This window comes from Callospermophilus lateralis, chromosome 7, assembly GCF_048772815.1.
Source record: "Callospermophilus lateralis isolate mCalLat2 chromosome 7, mCalLat2.hap1, whole genome shotgun sequence".
Lineage (NCBI taxonomy): Eukaryota > Metazoa > Chordata > Mammalia > Rodentia > Sciuridae > Callospermophilus > Callospermophilus lateralis.
This window is the reverse complement of record NC_135311.1, coordinates 142,882,018-142,909,283: the sequence shown is the minus strand read 5'-3', so window position 1 is coordinate 142,909,283 and position 27,266 is coordinate 142,882,018. Positions and strand designations below refer to the sequence as shown.

General features: G+C 61.8%; 1 protein-coding gene across 3 annotated transcripts in view; it reads left to right on the top strand.

The window, feature by feature from the left end:
• Prkcz (protein kinase C zeta) overlaps positions 1-27,266 on the top strand; it is an 87,626-nt gene that overhangs the window by 42,720 nt on the left and 17,640 nt on the right. For all 3 annotated transcript variants that reach the window (XM_077109990.1, XM_077109989.1, XM_077109988.1), the window contains exons 5-10: positions 14,960-15,045; positions 20,620-20,751; positions 22,018-22,099; positions 23,307-23,359; positions 24,223-24,411; positions 26,909-27,006. In XM_077109990.1, coding sequence (XP_076966105.1) covers positions 14,960-15,045; positions 20,620-20,751; positions 22,018-22,099; positions 23,307-23,359; positions 24,223-24,411; positions 26,909-27,006 — 640 coding nt within the window. The remainder of the gene's footprint in view (positions 1-14,959; positions 15,046-20,619; positions 20,752-22,017; positions 22,100-23,306; positions 23,360-24,222; positions 24,412-26,908; positions 27,007-27,266) is intronic.

The following is a 27,266-nucleotide window of genomic DNA, read 5'->3' as shown; positions in this document are numbered from 1 at the left end:
CAGGACCCAGGCCCGTGGGCCATGTGCTTATCCCAGGTTTTACAGCGTGGCTGGGGAGGGTCAGGGGAGGCGGCCAGCTGGGGCCAGGGTTCAGATGGGAGATGTTGGGAGGCAGGACCGAGTCTGGAAATGTCCAGTGGTCGGGTAGGTGGACTTGGTCACTGACTGGGTATTGGAGACAGTGGTCAGAGGGGGGTTCAGATCCAGCCGGTATGGCTGGGGCGGGGAAGGATCTGGGCCCAGGGCCTTTCCCAGGGCTCTCTCCACGAGCAGAGAGCACCTGAAGCCCAAGTCCCAAGCAGAGCTACCTCCAGGGGCTCCACTGGGCTCCCACTGGGGTCCCTGGCCACGGCCTCCTGGACGCCAGCAGGACCTGGCTTCCTTCTCAGCCGTGGCTTTGACCTCACCTCCACCAGGTGCATCTTCAGGGTCCCACATCCTCAGGGAGGGGCCAGCCCAGGGTGGACAGTGGGAGATGACCCTGTGAGACTGTGGGCTTCCTAGGTGATGAGACCCCTATGGGGAGCCTCAGCCATCCTGGGTCTCGTCCCACCCAGGGTCTCACCTGTCCTTGGGTCTTACCTGTCCTGGGTCTCGCCCCTCCTTGGGTCTCACCTGCCTGGGTCTCACCTCTCCTTGGGTCATACCTGCCCGGGTCTCACCTGTCCTGGGTCTCACCTGTCCTGGGTCTCACCTGTCCTGGGTCTCACCTGTCCTGGGTCTCACCCCTCCTTGGGTCTCACCTGCCCGGGTCTCACCTGTCCTGGGTCTCACCTGTCCTGGGTCTCACCTGTCCTGGGTCTCCCTTCTCCTTGGGTCTCACCCCTCCTTGGGTCTCACCCCTCCTTGGGTCTCACCTGTCCTGGGTCTCACCCCTCCTTGGGTCTCGCCTGCCCGGGTCTCACCTGTCCTGGGTCTCGCCTGTCCTGGGTCTCGCCTGTCCTGGGTCTCGCCTGTCCTGGGTCTTGTACCTCCTTGGGTCTCACCTGTCCTGGGTCTCACCCCTCCTTGGGTCTCACCTGCCCGGGTCTCACCCCTCCTTGGGTCTCGCCTGCCCGGGTCTCACCTGTCCTGGGTCTCGCCTGTCCTGGGTCTCGCCTGTCCTGGGTCTCGCCTGTCCTGGGTCTTGTACCTCCTTGGGTCTCACCTGTCCTGGGTCTCACCCCTCCTTGGGTCTCACCTGCCCGGGTCTCACCTGTCCTGGGTCTCACCTGTCCTGGGTCTCACCTGTCCTGGGTCTCACCCCTCCTTGGGTCTCACCTGTCCTGGGTCTCACCCCTCCTTGGGTCTCGCCTGCCCGGGTCTCACCTGTCCTGGGTCTCGCCTGTCCTGGGTCTCGCCTGTCCTGGGTCTCGCCTGTCCTGGGTCTTGTACCTCCTTGGGTCTCACCTGTCCTGGGTCTCACCCCTCCTTGGGTCTCACCTGCCCGGGTCTCACCCCTCCTTGGGTCTCGCCTGCCCGGGTCTCACCTGTCCTGGGTCTCGCCTGTCCTGGGTCTCGCCTGTCCTGGGTCTCGCCTGTCCTGGGTCTTGTACCTCCTTGGGTCTCACCTGTCCTGGGTCTCACCCCTCCTTGGGTCTCACCTGCCCGGGTCTCACCTGTCCTGGGTCTCACCTGTCCTGGGTCTCACCTGTCCTGGGTCTCGCCTGTCCTGGGTCTCACCTGTCCTGGGTCTCACCTGTCCTGGGTCTTGTACCTCCTTGGGTCTCACCTGTCCTGGGTCTCACCTCTCCTTGGGTCATACCTGCCCGGGTCTCACCTGCCCGGGTCTCACCTGTCCGGGTCTCACCTGTCCTGGGTCTCACCCCTCCTTGGGTCTCACCTGCCCGGGTCTCACCTGCCCGGGTCTCACCTGTCCTGGGTCTCGCCTGTCCTGGGTCTCGCCTGCCCGGGTCTCACCTGTCCGGGTCTCGCCTGTCCTGGGTCTCGCCTGACCTGGGTCTCGCCTGTCCTGGGTCTCGCCCGTCCTGGGTCTCACCTGCCCAGGTCTCACCTGTCCTGGGTCTCACCTGTCCTGGGTCTCGCCCCTCCTTGGGTCTCACCTCTCCTTGGGTCATACCTGCCCGGGTCTCACCTGTCCTGGGTCTCACCTGTCCTGGGTCTCGCCCCTCCTTGGGTCTCACCTCTCCTTGGGTCATACCTGCCCGGGTCTCACCTGTCCTGGGTCTCACCTGTCCTGGGTCTCGCCCCTCCTTGGGTCTCACCTGCCCGGGTCTCACCTGTCCTGGGTCTCACCTGTCCTGGGTCTCACCTGTCCTGGGTCTCACCTGCCCAGGTCTCACCTGCCCAGGTCTCCCTGTCCTGGGTCTCGCCTGTCCTGGGTCTCACCTCTCCTTGGGTCATACCTGCCCGGGTCTCACCTGTCCTGGGTCTCACCTGTCCTGGGTCTCACCTGCCCAGGTCTCACCTGCCCAGGTCTCACCTGCCCAGGTCTCCCTGTCCTGGGTCTCGCCTGTCCTGGGTCTCACCTCTCCTTGGGTCATACCTGCCCGGGTCTCACCTGTCCTGGGTCTCACCTGCCCGGGTCTCACCTGTCCGGGGTCTCGCCCCTCCTTGGGTCTCACCTGTCCTGGGTCTCACCTGCCCAGGTCTCACCTGTCCTGGGTCTCTCCTCTCCTTGGGTCTCTCCTCTCCTTGGGTCTCGCCCCTCCTTGGGTCTCACCTGTCCTGGGTCTCACCTGTCCTGGGTCTCACCTGCCCGGGTCTCACCTGTCCGGGGTCTCACCTGTCCTGGGTCTCACCTGTCCTGGGTCTCGCCTGTCCTGGGTCTCACCTGTCCTGGGTCTCACCTGTCCTGGGTCTCTCCTCTCCTTGGGTCTCTCCTCTCCTTGGGTCTCACCTGTCCTGGGTCTCACCTGTCCTGGGTCTCACCTGCCCGGGTCTCGCCTGTCCTGGGTCTCGCCTGTCCTGGGTCTCACCTGTCCTGGGTCTCACCTGTCCTGGGTCTCTCCTCTCCTTGGGTCTCTCCTCTCCTTGGGTCTCACCTGTCCTGGGTCTCACCTGCCCGGGTCTCACCTGTCCTGGGTCTCACCTGTCCGGGGTCTCGCCCCTCCTTGGGTCTCACCTGTCCTGGGTCTCACCTGCCCAGGTCTCACCTGTCCTGGGTCTCTCCTCTCCTTGGGTCTCTCCTCTCCTTGGGTCTCGCCCCTCCTTGGGTCTCACCTGTCCTGGGTCTCACCTGTCCTGGGTCTCACCTGCCCGGGTCTCACCTGTCCGGGGTCTCGCCCCTCCTTGGGTCTCACCTGTCCTGGGTCTCGCCTGTCCTGGGTCTCACCTGTCCTGGGTCTCACCTGCCCGGGTCTCACCTGTCCTGGGTCTCACCTGTCCTGGGTCTCACCTGTCCTGGGTCTCGCCTGTCCTGGGTCTCACCTGTCCTGGGTCTCACCTGCCCGGGTCTCACCTGTCCTGGGTCTCGCCTGTCCTGGGTCTCACCTGCCCGGGTCTCACCTGTCCGGGGTCTCGCCCCTCCTTGGGTCTCACCCATCTAGAACGTGGGCTTTCAGGAAGGCATTCCCAGCAGGTGATGCCTCCACTCAGATCCAGAGGCCAAGGGGACATTCCCAAGTAAAGAAGGGCAGCAGCCGCATGCCCCTGTGCCCAGGCAGGAGCGAGGCTGTGTGGCAGCGAGGTTGGTGGGAGCGAGGGCAACCAGCTCCAAGCAGATGCTCAGGTGGGAGATGCTGAGGCCCCTGCCGCACCTGCAGGTGATGGAGCCAGGCACGGAGCCTGGGAGTGGGGGTCACGTGTGCGGAGGGGGCTAACCCAGGAGTAGCCGAGGTCACTGAGCACTAGGGGTTTGGTGGGAATGAACAGAGAAGGTGTTTGGGGACCATGTTGCGGGGAAGCCACACTCTACTGTGAAGGTGGGGACACTGAGAGCCGCCACGGAGCGTCTGATTGTGGCCAGGACATGCGCCTCTGAGAGGTGGTGTGCAGGGCTGGGAGGGAGGGGACAGAGGGTCTGGATGGGGACACACCTTGAAGGTCGCAGGACCAAGAGAGGCTAGTTCTGGGCTGGGATGGGATGAGGAGGACTGGGAAGACCCCGATCCTGGAGCCCCCACTGCACCCCACCAGCCCCTGGGTGACCCCTAGGGCTGCCCAGGCTTGTTGCCGTGAGGTGACATCACCTGCACCCTGGGGACGCTTGGGCCGACCCCGCCAGACCCTGTCTCCTAAGCCTGTTTCTGATAGCTTGACCCTGGCCCTCTGCATCGCAGAGCCCAGCACGTGGCGCCTCCAGCCTCCTGGGAGGCTCCCAGGTCCCCCGGAGGGAAGGCCATGCTGGGGAGGACCGTGGGCTCTGTCACCCAGGCGTGGCTGGGCAGAGCCTTGTCTTAGGTGTGAGGCTGCATCACCCGGGGGAGCTTTGACACATCACAAGGTGCTCGTCGGGTCAGACCTGGTTCCTGGGTCCAGGAGGTCAGAGTGAAGGAGATGGCAGCAGAGGCCCCTTCTGAGCCTTTCCCTCAGCCACCCCGCAGACCTCTGCAGGTGGAAGCCGGGACCCGAGTCCTTGTCAGGTGGATCCCAGCCGTGTTGGGCAGATAGTCTGCTCTCTGGCTGCTCGAGCAAATGTGTGGAGGGGCACGGTCAGCTGGCCCGTGCCCGGAGCCTGCAGCCAGCCCTGGCACTCTGCCTCCCGTTCCCTAGGTTCCCCACGGGAATGGCCACTTCCTCAGCCAGCAACAGGCCTCTCTCTCCCTTTCCTTGTCTCGTTCCCAGGCACCGATCATCTTTCCGAGCACGTGGGATGGATGCAGTGCCCAGCAGCATCCTCCTGTGCCCGGTACAGGGAACAGCCTTTAAATTTCTACACGGGGGGTGGGGGGGTCGGTTGTGGGGTGTCTGCCTGGGAGCCCCTCCTCCCGTCAAGGAGCTCCTGCTGTGCTCCTGGGGGCTGCCCCGGGGGCAGCTGTGTCCACGTGCTGGGCCTTTCTCCTGCTCTGCCAACCCTGGCCTTGGAGCTAACCAGCTCTGTCTCCCTGGGGCGTGCAGGTTGCTGATGCTGTTGGGTGTCATGAAGCAGAGTGGCCTCTGACTTTGCTGTTGGGTGATGGACGCTGTCCTCTGGTGGCTACTCGGGGCTGTGCTGGTCTTAGAAAATAAATGGAGCTTTTTAAGACCCTGGGGAGGGGCTGGGCTGTGGGTCAGTGGCAGAGCGCTCGCCTAGCACGAGTTTGGTCCTCAGCACCACCTAAAAATAAATAGAATAAAGGTCTTCAACTACAACTAAAAAGGTAAACATTAAAGCAAGGCCGTGGAAGCTCTGTGGAAGATGATTCTGTTTCTGACTTCCGTGGGAGGACTCACCAGGTGGACCCGGAGTCTCTCGGAGGGAATGTTCTGGTAAATGGCGGGCTGAGTTTCTCAAGTCGGGTCTCGAACACGTCCCCTGACTGCCCTCCAGTGGTGCCTGTGTCTCACTTTCCCGTCTTGTTTGCCAAGGTCCCACCTGTCCTGAGTCAGGGTCTCGTGACACTGACGTGGCTGGGCACAAGGAGGGCCTTTGCCGTTGGCAGAAGGCGTCCTGCAGCGGTGGAGAGGGCCCTTCTGTTTCTCCTTTTCCCTCTGTCAGTGAGCTCCTTGGCCAGCCAGCCCTGGTCCTCCTGGTCCCATGGTGGCCTTCTGGGAGTGCCTGGCAGGTCTTTGTAGATTGCCTGGGGCGTCCTGAAAGTACGGGGGTCCCCATCTCCTGGCCCCACTGGCTTCTGCGGTGGCCTCTGCCTCCGCGGGTCCCGCGGCTCCTGGGGATGGAAGCTGAACATGGCTAACGAGGGGCTTCAGGGCATTTCCGCCCGGGACCACCGGCTGTCTGCAAGTGTGGTAGTGGGCAGTTTTGAGTCTGAATATCTGCAGGGCCTGGGGTCTGGGAGTGCTCTGGGGTCCACCAGTCTGGCAAACACCTGTCGGGTACAGTGTCTCCTCCGTCACCTTTTCTGGTGCTGCCCTGTGTTTCTGTCCTGCCGACTCCCTCTGCCCATCTGCGTCACGTCCACCCTCTGCGGCTTGGGGGTCCTTGGTGCTGCCTATGGAGGCAGGGCTGCGCTGGAGGTCTCTTGGACCACTCCTCCTCCCTGCCACGTGTGGTCTGCCTGTTCCCCTCCAAGCGTGACCTCCACAGCGTCCACCACCCTTGCCACTTTCTCGAGGGCCTCCCTCCAGAGCTGCAGGTTTAGGGGTGTTGCTTGGTCTCCAGGACCTGGGCGGCTTGAGGTGCCCTTCTCCCTTTCACTCCTGGCCTGGCTGCACTGTGGGGAGGGAGCCCCGGCTTCCCGTCTCCTGAGCCACTGGGCCTGCTTTCCTGGACGCTCCAGGCACGCAAGAGCCACGTGCGCTCTGCATGGACACATCAGTCACGTTCCTGTTGTTTCTGACTTTCTTCTTGGTCAGCTTCTCATACCTGTTACCCAGAAAGAAACGCCAGCTGTCTGGCTGCAGGGGGCATCCGCCAGCTTCTCTTTTGATCGTGTTAGTCCCTCCTGTGCTGGGCTGTGGGCCACGGCCTGCACCTGCCGGTCTCCGGGGAGTCAGCGAGGGCCTGACTGCCCACCCCAGCCCCCTAGAGGCCTGTGTGCGTGTCCATTTCGGCCCTCGTGGTCACAAGGCTGCCCTGTATGTCACTAGCCCAGGCAAGTTCACAGTGGGGCTCCTGCCTGGCTGTGCCGCCTTCTCACCAGGGCCCGGCGCCCCCCGCCCACCGCTGATGAGGGCATCGCGCCAGCTCTGGGGTGCGGGAGGGCTCACTGCTGGATGGTGCTTTCCCTCCTTGCACTTGTCCCTGGTTGGCCAGGACACTCATCTGCAGGCTGCCCAAGCATGGCCTAGTGTCTGCCAGGACCTCTGCACCCCCCCCGACTGTCCGTCACCTCTAGAGGACTAAACTCCTGAGGCAGCGTCAGGCCCCCAGCGGCTGTCACACGGCCTTGTCGGTGTCGCAGCCAGGCAGTGCCCACACTCAGTGCTGACCCGGCCCTGACTGCTGGCACTCTCCAGGCAGAACCCTCGGGCACTGGGGACTGACTGCTCTGCTTTTCTATGTCCCGTCTTGGACCTGGTGCTGGAGAGCCTCGGAGTGTCCCCTCTGGCCCGACAGTCGCTGTTGGGTGCAGTGCTGGGTCCGTTTGTGCTTCGCGTGGGAGCCACGTGTCAGTCCCCGTCAGCCCTCCGCTGTCACCCACGCTGTCCCCACCGGGTCCTTTCCCGCCCTTTTCTCACCCAGGGCCTTTGGGTTTCTTTTAGCACCAACTTGCTGATGACGGATCGTCAGTTTTTGCCTAGGTGGAAAAAGGACATTTTTCTTATATTTTTTCGGTACTGACTGTCGAGCCCAGGCCTTGCACATGCTAGGCAGGTGCCCCACCCTGAGCTGCACCCCAGGGCCTCACTGAGGTGCTGAGGCTGGTCTCCAGCCTGCAGTTCTCCTGCCTCAGCCCCCCGAATCGCTGGGACTGCAGGTGTGGCCCCGGCCCGCTGCCTTGGGCGTCTCCCTCCGAGAGTGCTCCCCGCCTGGTGTCGGGATGTGGTGGGTGGTGGTTTCCTTCTCTGTTTAGTGCATTATCTGGTGGCTTGGTCACCTGTGCTGGAATATCACCTATGGACCCTGTTCCCTAAAGGTGACCTTTGACTTCCTCTTTGGGTCCTTTAAAACATGTCAGCATGCTTCTATTTTAGCAGTCTCAGGGAAAGGGGGAGACATTGAATTGATCCTAGTTGAGTTTGTGCTTTGTAAATCTGGGGCATGACATCTAGTGTCTCTTCCTGCTTGGTACCTTGGGTCTTGTCCTCCACTGTGGCACTGAGGGTCTAGCAAAGCCTCACACTACGTGCTGACCTTCATGCTGACCTCCAGGGTTATTGCTCCGTAATTCCTTTCCTCCCAGATTTCAGGAGGGGCCGTCCTCCAAGCCACTATGTACCAGGAGGGCAGAGCATCAGAGGAGAGATGAGCTGCTGGGCCCTGGGCCTGCTGGGGCCAGCAGCCTTTCTTCCTTTGCTGCCTCCTCTCAAGGGGCCGTCTCTCCCAGGCCTGTTTCATGGCTGTTTTCTGGAAGCTCTGAGCCCATCCAGTTGCGCAGGTTCCTTGGGAGAGGATTGTGGCCTCCGGGTGGCTCTCACCTGCCTCCTTGGGTCTTACTCTGATGACTCAGTCGAGACTGGGCCTTCTGCTGCAGAGGTGATCTGGGCTGTCCAGCTGGAGGAATATGGAGACGCAGTCGGGGGCCGGGGATGGAGCCTTGTAGACTGAAGGTTTGTGCCCCCGTATGTTGAGTGGGGCTCTGGGGGTTGATGAAGGTCCTGAGAGTGGGTGCCCAGGTAGGATCCGTGGCCTCGTAAGAGACCCTAGGAGCTGGCCCTCAGGCTTGTTCTACCTCTGAGGACACAGGGAGAACCCCACCACTTGCTGCCAGGGAAGGGGTCCCCAAGCACGGCCCTGCAGGCTCCTGTCTCAGATCCCCGCGTGAGGAGCCCTGGTCCCTTGGCCGTGGCAGCCCAGCTGAATGGGGCAGCTGGTGTCCTGTCCTAGACTTGTGACGCTGCCAGTCTGGTCTCTGTAGCCCTGGACCCCAGTTTCTGTCTCCAGCAGCTCCCCAGGGTGGGCCTGGGGCATTTCCTGCCGCCGCTGGCCTTCCCTCCCCACCTCGTCTCTGCTGCGTGCTCTCCTAAGGCTCCAGCGGGACTGTTGTGTTGTCTTGGTACCAGGGGTTGGACCGGGGTGCTGTACCACCTCACTGCATCCCGTCCTTATTTTTCATTTTGAGACAGGGTCTCACTGAGTGGCCGAGGCTGGCCTCCTGCATTAGCCTCTCGAGCTGCCTGGATGCCAGGCGAGGCCCCGTGCCTGGCCAGCACAGCGCCTCTTTGTGTCCCAGCTTCTATCCATTGTTCTCGAGGCGAGCGGGGCTCCTGGCTCTGCCCTGCGAGTTGTGTCTGCAGACCTCGTTCTCCAGGGTGAGCTGCCTCTGCTGCAGCACCTCTGCCTGGCCGTGGCCATGGCTGGGGCCGGCGCGTGGGGCCCTGTGCAGGCGCCCAGCCTCAGCCTGCGCCTTGGATGCAGGCTCTTGAGCCCGGCCTCGGCTTTGGGTCTGCGTGAGAGGTGGGTTCAGTTGGTCACCATGTGGAAGTGGGCAGTGAGGAGCAGGGCAGCCTGTGGGCAGTCTGAGAAGGCTGGTTCCCAGCATTGCCAGCAACCTTGACTTGCATCCCCACAGCTTAAACTCCGTGCAGCTCCAGCTGCTGCAGCAAGTCATAACTGCCCCCAACATCTCAGGCTTAATGACCCCATGACGTTTGATGATGACCCAGAGGCAACCTCCTCTCCCACAACCACTGCAGCAGGTGGGGGGAGTATTGGCTGGGGTCCACTATTCTAGGAGTGCCCACCCGCCCTCGCCACTCCCCACACCAGTTCCCAGGAAGCCCAGTTACTTCAGTATTTTCTCATTTTAAGAATTCAGAGATGATGGAGGCCGAGGCAGGAGGATGGTAAGTTCAAAGCCAGCCTCAACAACTTAATGAGACCCTGTCCAGAAATTTAAAATGGGCTGGGATATGGTTCAGTGGTTAAGCACCCTGGGTTCAATCCCTGCTGCCAAAAATAAATAAATAAATAGAATTCAGGGGCGTGATCCCTCGGTGGGTCATCTGTGGGTGTGGCCTGTCTTATGCTGGGGTCACTGGCAGGAGTGGATCAGATTCTGTGGAGGGGCTTGACCCCTGGGGCCAGAGCCAGCTCCGTAGACACTCCAGGCTGCTCCTGCGCCATGCCTCCGCCGTCCAGCAGGGGGCCCATGTGGGCAGCAGAGCTCAGTGGCTGCCCTGGGAGGTGCCTGTGGCTCTCCTCACACAGCACACCTGAAAAGTCCCTTTGGCCCCCTGGGCCCGCTGGCCGGGGCCTTCCCACAGGCGCAGGCAGGGCTGGTGAGGTCCAGGGACCTGCCCCTGCAGCCCAGTGCCCCCATGCCCCTCTGGTCCCTACCCCACCAGGCTCCAGAGACTCCTCCGAGTCCTGTGTGTCTTCCACAGTGGGAACGTCGGAACAAGGCTCCGTTTCACAAGTCTCGGCCTCAGAGTCACAGACTGGCCTGCTAGTGGGCCACCCAGGGGTTGCTTGGCTGCAGGCCGTGGACAGTGGCTGGAGGGTGTTCTGGGCTCCCGCCCTGCCCCACCCTTCAGCCTGACCTGAAGTCGCTCTCCAGCTTGACTGGACCGTCTTGGTCACGTGACGGCCTGCTGCCCATCACTGGGGAATGCCCTTCTCTGTTGTGGACCCCGGGTGAGAATTCCAGGGCTGGGGCAAGACCACCTGTGGAAGCCAGGAGAGTGGCCTGTGTCCCCCACGAGGGAACCTGAGGCTCAGGGCAGGGCCCTTGTGCACCCTGCCCACGCAGCCCTGGCGCTCACAGCTCAGGGTTCACCTCCTGGCTGTGCCACTGTCTGGAGTCACCTTCTGGTGGCCCCCCGTAGGCTGCAGCCCTGGGGTTGTCCAGCCTGAGGCTGGTGTGTCTGCTGGGGCCACCCTTGCCCTGTTGTTGGCAAGCCCACCTGAGGGCTGTTCCCCTGAGGCCCTGGGCTGTGTCCCCGTCCAGGTGGCCTAGGGCGCAGGAGGTTGGTCCAGAGCAGAGCTGGCCCGGCCTGGCCTGCCTCGACTCCGCCGCGTGTTCTGTCATCTGCGTCTTCCGTGTGGTGTGGCTCTGGAGGGACGTTCCCTGGGCACAGAGGACTGCGGGACCCTTGGCTGCTGTCCCACCCAGCGGTGCAGCGAGGCCCCAACCCACTCCTGCTGAGTCCCGGGTCAGCCGGGGGCAGATGGGAGGCTAGAAATGAGCGTGGGAGCCGCAGCCTGCAGCGTGGAAAGGCCCTGGGGGCGGCACCTCTCCCGGCTGTGCCTGCTGCCCGCAGTGCTCGGGTGGGGCCCCAGCCCTGAAGGACTGTGGTGGGGACGCAGCCACAGTGGATGTGGCCGAGCCCTGGCGCGCACGGGCATCCTGGGGCTCTGTGACTACACGGCCTGTGGACCTCCAGGAAGGCCTGTGCCTGGGTCGAAGGTCCAGCGGGTCCGTGCCAGGCCCAGTCCACCTGAGCACCCACACTCCTGTGCCCATTGGCTGCATGGCAGCTGGATGCAGCTGGGGCCTTGGGGGGCCACAGTCAGCGAGAGCAGGGGTCCTGGGGTTGTCTGTCACAAATGGGCTCCACCCCTGGGAGGGCACCTGAGAGCAGCCACCACCATGTCCCTGCCAATCATGTCCTGGGAGGCCCTGTGGGGACCTGGGGTCCAGTGGAGGTCACCATCCTGGGGGGCCCTAAGCCTGGAGGTGGCACCCACTCTGGACTGCCCTTGGTGACAGCTACTCCCAGCTCTGTGGGGACCTTTGGCCTGAGGACGCCTGCCAGGCCCAGCACCACCTCAGAAGGCACTGGGCCATCGTCCCGAGGCGCTGGTGTGCACCCAGCCCGGGCCCCGGGGGCCAGCTCCTGCCCGCTGCCAGGAGCCCAGCACACCCCGCCCGTGCTGGTCCTGACCTGGGACGGGCAGCCGGAGCCCAGCCTGTTGCCGGGCTTAGCTTTTGAGAGCGTGTTCTCCGCGGGGGCAGGCAGAGTGCTGGCTGCTGGGTTGCCCTGGAGACAGAACTCCTCCCCGCTCCTGCAGCCAGCCTAATTATAGAACCTCAAAGGCAAGCCCACTCCCACTCCGGGAGGTGCCGGGTTTCAGCTGAGAGAAGAGCAGCCCACGTCTCCCTGACTGGCTGAGCCTGTGGCCACCCAGGGGGGTGGAGGGCTGAGGCCCCGGGGCACATGCATCCCCAGCCCTCTGCCCCAGCCGGAGCGCGACCCACCACAAGCAGCCTGTCCACTGTGCGCGAGGTGTTGGAGAGCCCGGCCAGCTGGGTCCAGAACCCCGACAGAGCCCTCCAGCCCACCTGGACTCATCCCCTCCAGGTGGCAGCCTGGGGTTGGGGACTGTCCCCAGAAAGCTCCACACACATCTGTCCATCTCTGTTCACATGCTGCCAGGTCAGGAACAGGACTGTCCCCTTCCGGGCAGCACCCACGTTGGACAGTGTGACTGGTCTGCATGGCGCAGGCAGCGTGTCCCCCCGGGGGTTGCTCAGCCCCATCGCTCCCTGCGTCCCAGCCTGCAGAGCCGCGTCCAGGGCCACCTGCCCTTAGGGGACCTCCAGTGGGTTATGCCAGGTGTGAGGCTCCCTGGGATGGAGCAGCCACAGCCCTCGGGGGACGTGGCCTAAGAAAGGTGCTTACCAGGTCAGGACCCCCAGCCCCCGAGACCCCGGAGACCTCAGCACCGTCGGTCATCCAGGGAGATGCCCGGGTGCGCGAGGTGACTCGATGTCACATGGGGTCCCGGCAGCATCTAGGTGGGAATGCAGGTGAGGAGAGGTGAATGGTGTGGACTGCGGTCACCCCCTGCTGACAGGGCAGGCAGCAGAGGCCCAGCAAGGGGCCTGTGGGAACTCTGCCGTGGCCTCGGTCCCCACTAACACTGACCTCAGAAAAGCAGTCTGTCAAGGAAAGCGAGGGGCACTGGTGAACATGAGCCTCCGCCGTCAGCCTGGACAGGCCAGCAGGCAGCAGGCGGGCAGCATGAGCTTGGGGCAGCAGTAGTGCCGGCAGTGTGAACAGGGGAACTGTCCCTGTCACCTTTTGAATATACAGTCCTTAAGTTATTGCAGAATAAAGTTCCTACGTATTGGTGGGGGACTGAACTCAGGGGCACTTGACCACTGAGCCACATCCCTCACTCTACTTGAAACAGGGTCTCCCTAAGTGACCTCGCTGGGTTGCCCAGGCTGGCTTCGAACCTGCCATCCTCCTGCCTCAGCCTCGTGAGCTGCTGGGATCACAGGCACTACGCCACCGTGCCCAGCTAAGGGTGCATTTTTAAAGTGAGGGATGCCTACGGTCACTGTGATTCCTGGCGGAGTGCCAGGTGTGGGTCGACACCCCAGGGCCCCCCCAGTTCTGCCCGCTGGAATCTGTGGCTCTGAAACGCCTCCTGTGGAGTCGGTCACTGGGGAGCTAGAGGAGGGAGGGCTGGGCACACCCTGGACTGTCCTGAGAGCCCCTGCGTCCGTCAGGGCGTGCCTGAGAAGCAGTCCAGACTGGCAGAGGGGAAGGCAAGCTGGAAGGAGCCGGCTCCCTTGTGATGGAGGAGAGGAAGGCCAGCGTTGCAGCCGCGGGCTGGCGGGCGGGCGGGCTGGCGGCCCGGGACCAGGAAGGAGCCAGTACTGTAGTCACCTTAACACCAGGGGCTGCCCAGATCCCTCAGTTCTGTTCAGGCCTTCACCCGAGTGGATGAGGCCCGTCCATCTGAGGGAGGGCCACTGGCTCCACTCCAGGCACACAGGTGAAGCCAGGCCCTCTTTGTACTTTATTTAGAGGCAGGATCTCACTGAGTTGCTTAGGGCCTCGCTAAATTCCGAGGCTGGCTTTGAACTTGCGGTCCTCCTGCCTCGGTCTCCCCAGCAGCTGGGATCACAGGTGGGCACCACTGTGCCCGGCTTAAATAAAACACTTATTGAAAGGTCTGGGGACGTGCTCAGTGGTCAAGCACCCCTGGGTTCAATCCCCAGACCGAAACTCAGCCAACCGGTCAATCAGGTCCACAGTCCCATCCATTCTCACCATCGCAGAGACATCTGAGGCTGTGGCCAGCCTAGCTGCCCCTTTCCTCTCGGTCCCCATGTGCATCTCTTAAACCACACCCAGCGTCCAGGAGGGTAGGCCAAGGCCATGCTGCCGCCCAGCCTGGCGGGACGTGTGTGCGTGGACTCTCGTGCCTTCGCCTTCTCCAGAGGAGGCCCAGCACTGGGCAGAAGGAGCCGGAGGCCAGGTCCCAGTCTGCCTCGCCACCCAGTCGTCTCCTCCTCCAGCGTCTGGTTGTTGGAGCAGGGACCTGTGTTGGGCCAGGCCTCCCCAAGGGGCTTCAGTGGGCTGGGCAGGGCAGGACGTGTCCAGTCCAAATGGGCAGAGGCCAGTGGGACTCTCAAGGTTCCTCAGAGCCTTGGGGCAGATGGGCCAGGGTGCCTCCTGTGGTCCCCAGGCCTTAAGTCCCAGGTGGGTGAAGAGCTGCCATCTGGGCATCTCAGCTGAGGTTGGAACCCTCAGGGGATCAGGAGAGACCAGACTTTGGGGCATGAGAAGCTCCCAGAGGGGCCTGGCCTCTTGCTCTTGGCCCGTCCCCCATTTCAAGGGAGCGAAGCGGGTTGCTGGGACCTGCGTGGCCATTTCCCGCCGGAGCTGAGAGGAGCTGAGAGTGTTCTGCGTGGTCCACTCCCTGTGCTGGGGGCCCTTCCTCTGGGCTCATGAGAGTCACCTTTGCCTGCAGCTTTGTGGGAGCACAGAGCTCCATCCTCTGTGGCGTCCCTGGGGTGGTTTCCGCGGGTGTTTTCCCGTGTTTGACGCGCCTGGGGCCCTGGGCTCTGGCCGCCGCCCGCCCCCCACCAGTCTGAATCACTGACCCGTGCGATAGGTCACTTGCGATTTGCTGGGTTTGGCTCTCTGCCCACCCCCCCCAATCTCAAGGGAACCTGCAGGGAGCGCTGGGCCTGTGAGTCCGGGTGAGCTGATGCCCTGCTCTCTGCCTGCTGGCTGACCGTGGCCTGCAGGGCTCTGCCCACGTGAACGGGGTCCCTGTGGAGAAAGGGCCTGAGTCTCCGGGAGCTGGCTGGAGGATGGGCGGGAAGGAGGACAGGCCCAGGTGGGGCTGCTGGCCTGCCTGGCAGGGTCCGTCTCTGCCCGTGGCCCTGGTCGCGTCCCCCTCCTCTGGACGGCCGTCTCCAGCAGTCACGGCTGTGAGAACTGAGCTCCACGTGAGGAGCTGGGGAGGCTGTCACTGCAGCTTTGGTGTCCCCCAGGCCACCTGTCCCCCATACCCTGGGCAGCAAGCAGGCGGGCAGCCGTGACTCACCTTTGTGCCTCTCTCCTGTCCTTCCAGAGTCCATCTACCGCCGGGGAGCCAGGAGATGGAGGAAGCTGTACCAGGCCAACGGCCACCTCTTCCAGGCCAAGCGCTTTAACAGGGTGAGTGGCCCGCGCACCTGCTCCTCCCAGGCCTATTGGTGTGTCTGCCCGTCCGGAGGAGGGAGGCGAGACTTCTGCCAGCTGGGCTCCTGTCGGCAGGCGGTGGAGAGGCGTCCAGGGCTGTTTTGAGCCCATGGGGGCTCATGGTGTCCCTCAGCCGTCCCTGGTGACATAATCCCTGATGAGTGCCCAGTGGCTCTGAGGGCCTGGCCTGCTTGTGTCCAGAGTGCACCTGCAAGTCTCCAGGCAGCACCCACCTCCCCTGGGCTCTGCCCCTCCTGTGACCCCAGATGTCCTCACCTTGGCCCCCTCCCGAGGACACTCCACCCATCCTCCCTTGTTACACTGTGCTGTCATCCTCACAGTGAGGGGCAGTGCCCAGGTGCCTCGGTGCCAGAGTAGATAGGTATACGGATGCCCATGGGCCAGTGTCCACTGCAGGACTCTGCACAGAGCTCCCTGCAGCCACCTGTGTGTCACCGCCCGCTGAGCCCCTCTCTTTTCTACCGTTGGTCCCCAACTGGGTAACCGCGACCTGGTGACCTCCCATGGCGCACACACAGGCTGTGGGTTGCTGGCCCAGTTGCCCTCAGGGTTCTCAGAGCCTTACCTGGGGGTCAGGGTTGTGGTGACAGGTGTCCTCAGCAGGGTGCACCCTCTCTGAGCTCTGTCTGCAGAACAGTGTGATGGTGACGGGCGTCAGGTGGCCACAGGGAGGCTGCTTCGTCATCTGGGCAGCTTTGTCCTGCTCCATCCCACGGCAGCCTCCTCCTCTGGGGTAGCCCAGGCTAGCCCAGCCCTCAGTGGGTGCTGCCCTGCCCTGGACCTGTCCTCTGGCCTCCAGGAGGTTCTGTGGGCCTGAGTCCCTCCTCCTTGGTCCTCCAGTGTCTCAGGGCCTCCGCCCCTCGAGGCTGACGTGGAGTCCGAGGACGAGGAGGAGAGGAGTGCCTAGGGCTGTAGGCCAGGGGACCGCGGGCCTGCACCCAGAAAGACCAGCCAGCACTGCCCAGAGTGCCCGCAGACTTGCCGGAGGAGGTGGCCTGAGATGGTACCGCCTGGAGGTGGGCCTGGAGGGGTCCAGGCCTCTGGCCAAGGAGGACCCAGCAGCCCCTCCTGGGCGCCTCCCTCAGGGACGTGCCTGACACGCTGCAGGTTCCTCCTGGCTCTGAACGAGGCTGTCCCACGGTGCACAGTGCTCTGGGAACAGTTGGGGACAGGGACTCCACCCTCTCGAGGCTGTGTCCCCGCACTGGCACCCCCGTAGGTACAAGCTAGGCGCTGGTTTGTCCTGTGTTGTAATTAGTGAGCAAAGTCACTGGGAGTCCCGGGGCCTGCTGGGGACAAGAAGAAATGGGGCACGTCTGCCAGGAAGGAGGCAGCTTTGGGGAGTCCAGGCAGACCTCAGGGGGCTGTGAAACACAGATTGTGGAGAGGCTGGTGTCACCGGTGTCACCCAGCAAGAGGCCAGGGAGGTCATCAAGCACCAGGTGCTGCCACCAGTGGGTGGGGGCTGCAGGGCAGGAGTGATGGGCCTTGGCCGTCTGGGCCGAGCAGCAGGGCGTGCACACGAGGCTGTTCATGAGCCAGGACAGACGGAAAGCCGGCTGCTGCTGTGTGCGGAAGTGGAGGTGCCTGGCCAGGACCTGCACCTGCCGCCCCACATCCATTCACAAAGTGGGCAGCCGACCAGCCCCTCGGGGGCCACAGCTTCTCTCCCCTAAACTTGGGAACCTGCCTGGTTCTGGTGAGAGGAGGCGTCTCCAGCAGATGCCCCAGCCCACCATCCCATGTCAGAGGATTCTAGAACCCTTTCCCCGTTCCTGTGTCTGACTGGCTGGTTTTGCCAAGATGAAGCTCACACTCACCCCCAAGACCTGCCGGGGGCCTGGGCAGCACCAGGGGCCCTCACTGCTCTGCAGGGCGGCTCAGCCCCGTGGCCCCTCGTGAGTCAGCTTCCACTTGGCCTCCCCAGTGGCTTCTGGGAAAAAAGTCACAAGAAGAGTCTGCAGTGACAGAGTGGTCCTGAGCCGTGTGATGTGGGCGGGGTGCGCTGCCCCGTGCAGAGCTGAGACCTCGGGTGGCCTTTCCTGTGGTGAGGAGGGATCACCCAGCAGCCGTGTGGGTCAGGCAGAGGTGGGGGAGGCCCATGCCCTTTGCTCACAAAGTGACTGGCAGGCGGCTGGAGGTTAAAAAGGATCAAAAAAAGCCACAAGGGAGCAGGACGGTGGCTGAGCCCCTCATGAGGCTGAGGCAGAAGGATCGCGTTCAAGGCCAGCCTGGGCAACTCAGTGAGACCCGACTCAGAACCAGAGGGCTGGAGATGGAGGCTGGGGGCAGCACTTGCCTGTTCCACTCTCGGCCCTGGGTTCGACCCCTGGTACCAGCACTACCCCACCCCACCCCCTGCCCAAAAAAACCCACAAGAAGTGACCCAGATCATAAAGAGAAGCCAGCAGGGACAGCCAGGGATACTGCAGGTTTCGGTAATTTCCAAACAAATTAAAACACAGCCGTAGAGAAAAATGTTGATAGCAAGTAAAACCCAGAAGAATAAGAGATCAAGATAGTTAGGTGGCCAGCGATGCCAGGCCCCTGCAGCTCAGTTTCCCGGTGACGGCCAGGACGGAGTGGGCTGTGGTGGTCGTGGACGGCAGATGGAGGTGCGTGTGGCTGCGGACATCTACAGCTTGAAGGCAGTCATGCCTGGGAGAATGTGTGTGCAGCGAGGGGCACAGACTAGGGCCCTGTTTTGGGGTGCATAGGAGATGTGCGGCCGTGGCTCCTGTATCTGTCCAAAGGGAGGGACGTGCCACCCACAGGTTTGCAAGTACGGAAGATGTGCCCAGATTCACAGGAGGCACCTGGAGTCACTGTGGATGGACGACCCGTGCTTGGGGCTTGAGCCACAGCAGTTGCTGAGTGGCCACACAGCCCTGTGCTGGTGCACACAGCCCCCCACGCTGCAGGGCCTGCCAGGTAGACTGTCCGAGGACTCAGGCCTTTGTTCTGAGTGGACTGAAGGCCATGTTCTCACTGGGTGGCGAAGGAAACGGGCTCAGAAGATGCCTCTGAGGTGGGCCATCGGGAGTTTCTCCCGGGCTGGGCTGTGGCTCAGTGGTAGAGCACTCGCCTAGCACGTGCGAGCGCTGGGTTCCAGATTAGCACCACATAAAAATAAATGAATAAAATAAAGGTATTGTGACCATCTACAACTAAAACTAGTTTTTTTAAAAAAAAAAGAAAAGCTGCTCCTGAGCTCTTTGGTCCAAGCCACTGTGATGAGTCAGCAAGCACCTCCTGAACAGGAGCCAAATTCACGCCTTGGCCTTTGGGATGTGCACCCTGCGACTGTACATGGGCAAACAAGAGAAGGGCTGGGTTTGGCTTGCAGCTGAGGTTTGGCACCACCCTGCTAGAGGCTTGGAGTTATGTTTGCTGAGATAATCTAGACCTGAGAGGGACCCATGCCCACCCCGCCATCAACATGAAACAGTCCCAGGCACAGGCTCAGAGGACAAGAGGGACCTGAGGCTGCCTTAGCGTCCACATGAAGAGGGGGAAGGGATGCTGTTCCCAAGGACTTAAAGCCTGGAGCTGGGCCTCACACCTGCAGCCCAGATTCATACCCTTAAGTGGGCCCAGCCCAGCAGTGCCCCCAGGTGGCTGGCAGCCGCAAACACAGTTCTCTTCCAGCCAGCCTCAAAGGATCCCCACAGATGGAGGCACTCGGCGTCTGAGCTCCCAATCCCAAACCACACAGGGTAGCAGGGACCTGGACATCCAGAGTAAGGGCTGAGACTGGCTGAAAATGTTAGAATGTGTTCACTGTCTTTAAAAATTAGAATACGTGATTGAAAATACGAGCAAGAAACAAGACTTTATTGATCATTTAATCTGTGTGAATTTGTAACAACAGAAACTTGACTCTTTGGGTTTTATCTTATTTTTTAATGGCACATTGTCTGAAATGTCAGTAATTCAAGTGTAGGTTTTAAATAAGGGCTGTTGGCAAAGCATTGGCAGCCTCCCGTACAAATCACCTGTGGGAGAGGTCAGCAGTTGTCCTGGCTCCCAAGAACAGGAGTCTTTGTGAAGGCACCTGGGAGCTGCGAATTCGCCGCTCCATGGGATCCAAGCCTTGCAGATCACGATGTTAAATGGAGACTTAGAAGAGCTAAGTGCATGGGCTGTGTGGCCCAGTGGTAGAGCGCTTGCCTGGTGTGGGTGAGGCACTGGGGTTGATTCTTGGCACCGAGTATAAATAAACAAAGGTCCATTGACAGCTAAAAATATTAAAAGAAAAGAAAAACTAAGTGCATCTAGCACATTAGATCAAAAACTTGGCCTTTTACTAAAGAGTCCCACAGGTGGTGAGTGGTGTCTCCCCCAGCCCGTGCCCACTCCGCCCTGCCTCCTGCATGCGCGTCAGAGCGCTCCAAGGTAGCCCTTCCCTGGAGGGGAACGGACTCCGGAAACGTGGGGACTTGGAGTGATCTGTTTCTGGTCCTGAAGATAAAGGCAGTGGTGTGTGTGTGCGCACGCGTGTGGACAAGAACATGGTGGGAGCCCACGTGTGGTGGGCACTGTCCCTGCTGCTGGCCTCGGCCTGCCCGAGCCCTGAGCCCTGGCTTCCTGGGTATGGCTCTTCTCTGATGAGAACCGCTCCCAGGTGGTCCCCTTAGTGCCCCATGGCCCTGGTGCCAGGGCTCCGTTTCTTGGGCAGATTGAGTCAAGTCACCTCAGATGCCTAGGGCAGGAGTGATCTGAAGAAGGACATGGTTGGGAGTGATGACCAAGAGCAAAAGCACAAGAACTTTGCCTCGGAAAGTCCAGAGGGCACATCCAGGGCCTGTGGACACCACAGACGCACGGGACTAAGCCGGGTTCCAAAGATGCTCCTCCATGTGCATCTTGTGAAATTCAGAAACCCATGAGAATGTCGCAAGACAAGCAGTGATCATCAACTTCAGGTTGAGAGAGTCACAAAGAAGAAAAGATCCGTTCAAAATTGGAAGATACTGCCAGGTGCAGTGGCCTCACCTGTCATCCCAACGGCTCAGGAGGCCCAGGCAGGAGGGTGGCCAGTTGAAGCTGGTCCAGGTGACTTAGCAAGGCCTGTCTCAAAATAAGAAATCTCAAGGGCGGGGCTGCAGCTCAGTGGTGGGTGGAACCCTGGGTTCCGTGCCCAAGAACCCCCCAGGGTTGTGGCAGACTGCCCTCCCAGTCAGTGGGCAGTGGCGTCAGGTCGCCTGCAGGCTGACTTCCCCAGGTCCTCGCTCCCAGGTGACAGTTTGAAGGAGGGTCAGGGACCTCTCCCATGCACTTTGCAGCCTGGACTGCCTGACCAGACCCAGCAGGCAGCACCGCAGCCTGAGGCAGAGCAGGCACCACGCGGTGGGGCCCAGGCCACTTCGGCCCTGCTCCTGGAAGGGAAGTGGGGGCTTCTGGCACCCCAGCAGCGTTTCCTGAGCGAACGTGAAAGGGTGCGGCCCGCTGGGTCCTCAGCTGGGCCCCGTGGCACAGCAGGGCTCAGGGGGACAGCCCTGGCCTGACACGTGGCCCTCCCACCTGCAGAAAGCGTACTGTGGCCAGTGCAGTGAAAGGATATGGGGCCTCGCCAGGCAGGGCTACAGGTGCGTCCACTGCAAGCTGCTGGTCCATAAGCGCTGCCACGGCCTCGTCCCGCTGACCTGCAGAAGGCTTATGGTGAGTCGGGCCCAGGCCCTGGGAAGGTCAGGGTGGGGGCGAGACCCGGACTCCGGCCTGTGGTCCAGGCTGGCCTTGTGGCCATCTGTCTTGAGGGGTCGTGGCCCTGTCCCCACCTAGCCCCATGGGAAGGATTCCTGTGTGTCCCTGTGACGGCCGCCAAGCGTCTGGGACAGGGCCCAGGGCTCCTGAGGGACTCCAGTGCCCTCTGCAGGTGGGTGGGGAGGACCGCCTGTGGCCAGCTGTGGCTCAGATCTCCAGGGCTCCCAGGCTCACCCAACGCTGGGGCCCTGCCCTGGAGCAGCCGCGAGGGCCCAGGGACCAGGTGGGGGCAGCTCCCTCTACAGCTCATCCCAGGCGCCTGGACTTGAGGAGACCGGGCCCTTGGGCACGCTGTTGACCCATCTTCCACCCCATGTTCTTCCAGACACCCCAGCTCTGCTGCACCAGCCCTGCTGAGGGCCGGTGGTGGTGGCCACGCCCCATCTGGAGGTGTGTGTGTGGGGACAAGGCTGTGGGGCGGCATGCCCACCGTCCCAGACAGGACCAAGTCTGGCCCAGGGTGTCAGCCTGGTGTGGCTGGAGCCCCAGACACAGGGTACCACAGGCAGGGGTGGGGCAAACACTGCTGGGTCCTTTCAGGCCTTTCTGCCAAAAACCATGACAGTGCCTGGTGACAGTTCCCCCAAGGTCCACGGTAGCTTATGCGGTCAGCCAGAGCTGCACGGGGCCAGTGGTGGGAGCCCAGTGGCTCAGGGCTTCATCGTGGTGCCAGCCCTGTGGGACCCCAAGTGCCCTTGGGTGATGCTTGGGGTCTGGCTGCCGTGAGGCACTTGATGCGGGGGCAGGTCACCACACGTGTGAAGCCCTCCGTGTTTTAAGACACCTCTTCGGGGCACAGTGCACACCTGTTGTCCTGGCAACTCGGGAGGCTGGGGCAGGAGGACGGCAAGGTCAAGGCCAACCTGAGAAACTCAGTGAGACGCCGTCTTAAAGTAAAAGGGTGCAGCTCAGTGGAGAGCACCCTTGGGCTCAGTCCCCAGTACCTCGAAATAGTGAAATTAAAGTTAGAAAACAGAAGGCCTGGCAGGGAGGCCACAGCCCAAGGCCCCCGCAGTGTCCTCTGCCTGCTGTCCTGGGCAGCTCGTCTCCTTCCTGAGCTCAGCGCAGCCGCCTGGCCGCTGTGCTCTGGGCGGCAACCCCTGGCACACAGGGCACAGCACGCGGTCATGGACAGCCACAGTGACGCGCCCATCTCTCTGGCAGGATTCTGTCATGCCTTCCCAAGAGCCTCCAGTAGCTGAGAAGAGCGACGGCGTGGACCTTCCCTCGGAGGAGACCGATGGAAGTAGGCACTCTCTTCTCCTGCTGGCCTGGCTGGGTCCTTTCTGCCCGGGCTGCCTCCCTTTCCTGGCCTCCTGGTGCCCAGGGGTCAGCGTGGGCCAGCTTGGTGCCCTCCCATAGGGCTGGGGGTGCACTGGGGGCCACCTGAGGGTCCTGGCCAGGCGTGGTTCTCTGTGCCCTGGGAGCGTGGAGCGAGGACCCTCCCCACACGGACTGGAGAGTTCAGAGAGCACATGGTGCTGGGGCTGGTCTCATGGGAGGGCCCGAGCGGCTGCTGACGGTGGCTGCTGCCCGGCCCTTGGATCTCTGGGGGGGTTTCTGGGAGAGGGTGCCCCTTGTCTCCACACCCTGACCAGACTCACCTGCTCAGGTGAGGCTGACCTAACCAGGGCTCAGCTCCTGAGCACATCACGGAGGTCAGGTCCACTCAGTGGTGTGTGATAAGAGATCCCAGCTGTGAGCTTGCACACCCAGGTGCAGGGGTGCTCTGGCTCCCCTTGGATCAGAGTCCCCTTGGGAACTTGAAGGATGAAACAAGGCCACAGAACACGAAGCACTTAGTTCAGCACCCCACATGAAAAAGACTCCTAATAGACAGCTGCCTGTCCTTCCAGCACCACTTACCCATCCAGCAAGCATCAGCCATCCATCCACTGTGCACCATCCACCCATCGTCTACCCCCACCTGTTATCTGTCCGTCATCCACCCATCCGTCATCCACCCAGCCAGCCAGCGCTGAGCTCCTGCCCCTGCGGCATGGGCCTGTCCTTAGGACAAAGGCTGGAAGGTGTCCCAGACTTGGCAGTGGTCCTGCTCAGGATGTCAGTCTGCGGACGGTGCAGACGGCGTGTTGGACGGGGAGACGTGAGCACGTCCCTTAGGATGTTTGAAAGGGCAGATGTACTAAACCCCTCTTTTGTCGTGGACTGTGGTCAGCCTACACAGAGTGTATCAGGATGTGACGCCCAGTTCCCAGAGTCCCAGGGAACCTGTTGGCCTACGGGCTCCCAGGCCCTGGGTTGAGATTCTGTGGTCTGAGCGGCACCCAGAAGGCTGCATTTTCCTAAGACTTTAACCTAGAGTCCAAAGCTGGGGTCTGATGTGGCCGCCCCCGGGATGCCCCTGAGCACAGCCGCCCTGGCCAGGCCACACGTGCCCCTGGAGGACCCGACACCGGGTGATGGCCTTTTTCTCTCCCTGGCTTCTCTAGTTGCGTACATTTCTTCCTCCCGGAAGCTCGAGGGCATCAAAGACGATTCCGAGGTGAGTGTATCCCCTCGTCCAGAGCCATGGAGCGGTTTCTGGGCAGTGGAGGACACTTGGGCATGAACTAGGTGTGTCGGGGATTGTTGCTGGCCTCAGGTGAGACAGGGCTCTGGCGTCCGGGAGAAGGGCCTCGTCCTTGGGTCTTGCTGCGGACGCTTGCTCCATGAATCCCCCTCCCCGGGGCGGGCGCCCTGCAGGCTGTTGGGACCCACATCCCGGCCTCAGAGCCAGGCCAGGGCCGGCCTCTGAGCTGCCATTGTCATCCCATTTTGTCTGCAACAAGAAGACCTCCTTGTTGCCTCTCCCACCCTCTGGCCTGGCCAGCACTGCGCTGCCCTCTCCTGGGCGTGGACCAGGCAGTGGACAGGCCTCACAGGCAGCCTGGTGAATCACACAGGGAGAGCTGGGCTCGGCACCCTCAAGGGTGCCCTTCCTAAAGTGACCAGCCACACATGGCCACCCCTGTCATCCCAGCGGCTCAGGAGGCTGAGGCAGGAGGACCGCTGGCCCCATCTCTGCTACTTAGCGATATCTGGTCTCAAAAAGGGCTGGGAACGTAGCTCAAAAAAAAAGACGACGTGGACCACTCAGGTCTTCTCGTGGCCAGTGTGTCTGGAAAGAACCGGGAGCCCGCTGGGACCACCCCGTACCACCCCCTTCCGCCCACAGATGTCTGGCGGGCCGCCTCCTGGGGGCGGGGCAGACCTTGGCAGGCACTCGGCTGTCGAGCCTGTGTCCCCTGCGGGAGGCCCTGCCCGGTGGGCTGCAGTGCCATCCCAGGGCCCATGGGCACCTGGAGGAGCAGCCCTCCCAGCGACGCTGGCAGACACATCCCGCCCCTCCCTGGGCTCCCTCCCTAGGACCTGAAACCTGTCATCGATGGGGTCGACGGGATCAAGATCTCTCAGGGGCTCGGGCTGCAGGACTTCGACCTCATCAGGGTCATCGGGCGCGGCAGCTACGCCAAGGTCCTCCTGGTGCGGCTGAAGAAGAACGACCAGGTCTACGCCATGAAGGTGGTCAAGAAGGAGCTGGTCCATGACGACGAGGTGGGCGGGGCGCGCGGTGGGGAACACGTGGGCGTGGGGGGGCGGGGCGCGCGGTGGGGAACACGTGGGCGTGGGGGGGCGGGGACACACTCTGGGTCCCCCAGGGGGCAGGGCTGCATGGCGGGCAGGTGGGGGGATGCACCCTGGGTCCACTCAGGGATGGAGTCTGGACATGGGCTGGGGTCTCTGAGGGGATGGGGACGGGCTGCGTCTCTGGGCAGGAGGAAGCCGCTGCAGGCCGTGGTGAAGCCTGGATTCCGGTGAGGGGAGCCGCTGGGCTGAGTCACCGGCTCGCTTGATGTGTCAGCTGCAAGCTCAGAATGGCTGAGTCTGGTGTCGGGTGGTGAGGTGGCACCGTCTCTGGGCACATGCTGAGCGGCAGCTCCATGCCAGCCGCTTCCTTTTCTCTGTGGTGCTGGGCGACCAGGCCTTGTGGCTGCGAGGCACGACTCGGCTGCTGAGCCCTGTCTCAGGTCCTCGCACCAGTCTTCTGGGGAGAAGTTAAGGCAACAGGACTGATGGTTTATTTCTTGAAATCTTGATTTCAACTTCAAGATTTGTTTTGTTTAGTTTTGTACCAAAGGTTGAACCCAGAGGCACTTGACCCCTGAGCCGCATCCCCAGCCACTTCTGTGTTTTATTTTGAGATGGGTCTTGCTTGAAATTTGTTGAGGCTGGCTTTGAACTGGCCAGTGAAGTTGTGGTGAAGTGCACGTGACATGGAGCCTGCCATTTAGCCATGTTGAGTTGGCTTGTCACATTATGAAGGACCGCCACCATCACCTAGTCCTGAACATCCCTTCCCCTGCCAGACCCGACCCCACCAAGCTGGGCTGGCATTCCATTCCCCTCACATCGGCCCCGCGCCACCCACCGTGTCCTGCGTGGACTTCTGGTGGCGTCCTGTGCTGGGCATGTCACTGGCACCTGCTCAGGGTCCCCTTGTGGTAGCATGCATCAGGATGCCCAGTCTGTGGTCCCCAGGCCTCGCTCTGTGCATCTGTCCATCCACGGGCAGAGCTCTCCCACCTTTGGCTGCGGACAGGGTTGTGCAGTGAGGGTCAGAGTCCCTGAGCTCCCGGGAGGCACGTCTGGGCGGAGTTGCTTGTCACCTGGGATTTGCGCGAACTCCCGAGGACCCGTGGCAGCTTCAGAGTGTGGCAGCTGCTCCCAGAGGGCGAGGCTCCAGTGTCTGCACATGCCCACCTGCTTCTGGCTTCTCGACCCTTGGTCCTCAGGGTGTGCAGTGGTGCCTCCCAGTGGCCCAGAGCCCAGGGCTAGCACTGAGGGTCTTCTCTGCCTGTTGGCCTTCGCAGCTGAGTACTCGCTTGGTCTCAGGAGCAGAGGGCAAGGTGCAGGTGCCAAGGTCTGCTGTCACCCAGCCCCTGCTGCATGCCAGGTGGCCAGTGGCTGCAGAAGGGCTCCCCACCTGGCAGGGCTCAGAGCTGGGGCTGGATCTGAGTCTTTTTTTTTTTTTTTTTGTATCAGATTGAACCCGGGGCATTTTACCATCCTTTTCATTTTACTTATTTTTTATGTGTGTGGGGGGGAGAGTACTGGGGATTGATGTCACAGGCACTCAACCCCTGAGCCACATCCCAGCCCTGTTTGTATTTATTTAGAGACAGGGTCTCAAGATGGTGGTGATTGGTGATAGTGGTGGTGATTGGTGATGGTGGGGTGATTGGTGATGGTGGGGTGATTGGTGATGGTGATGGTGGTGATTGGTGATGGTGGTGGTGGGGTGATTGGTGATGGTGATGGTGATGGTGGTGATTGGTGATGGTGGTGGTGATTGGTGATGGTGGTAGTGGGGTGATTGGTGATGGTGATGGTGGTGATTGGTGATGGTGATGGTGGTGGTGATGGTGGTGATGGTGATGGTAGGGTGATTGGTGATGGTGGTGATGGTGGTGATTGGTGGTGGTGGTGATGGTGATGGTGATTGGTGATGGTGGTGGTGGGGTGATTGGTGATGGTGATGGTGGTGATTGGTGATGGTGATGGTGGTGGTGATGGTGGGGTGATTGGTGATGGTGGGGTGATTGGTGATGGTGGGGTGATTGGTGGTGGTGATTGGTGATGGTGATGGTGGTGGTGGTGATTGGTGGTGGTGGTGGTGGTGATGGTGGGGTGATTGGTGATGGTGGTGATTGGTGATGGTGATGGTGGTGGTGATTGGTGGTGGTGATGATTGGTGATGGTGGTGGTGGTGATTGGTGGTGGTGATGGTGGTGGTGGTGGTGGTGAGCTGGGGATGGGTATATGCTAATGGTTGATAGTGATGACAACGAGGGTTGGTGGTATCACAGTAATGATGGTGGGGTGGGTGGTGACTGTGTTGGTGACGTATTTCTTTGGTGGGTGTGTTCTTTTCCTCTATGCATTATCTTCTCAAGAGCAGAGAACAGGGAGTTTTGCTTTGCCTCTGCCTTCTGCAGGACGTGGGTGATGAGTGTTGAGGAGCCTCATTAGCACCCCCTGGTTTCTATTTCAGGATATCGACTGGGTGCAGACAGAGAAGCACGTGTTTGAGCAGGCATCCAGCAACCCTTTCCTCGTCGGCTTACACTCCTGCTTCCAGACGACCAGCAGGTAAGGAGAAAGGTGTCCTGGAGATTCCACTGACTTTCCACTCGAGCCTCGTGGAAGCCGAGTCCGGCCGAGGTGTCAGTGTTCTCCGCATTCTGCCAGTGGCCAGGGCAGGGCATTGGGTCCTCAGGCTTGCTTTGTGTTCTCCTTGTTGAGGTTCCACAGTCGAACCTGAATGGTGCAATTCCCTTTATGAAACGTGCAGGAAGCGCCCCACAGTGCACCACCATCAGGCCGGGTGCTGGGTGCAGGGGGTCGGAGGT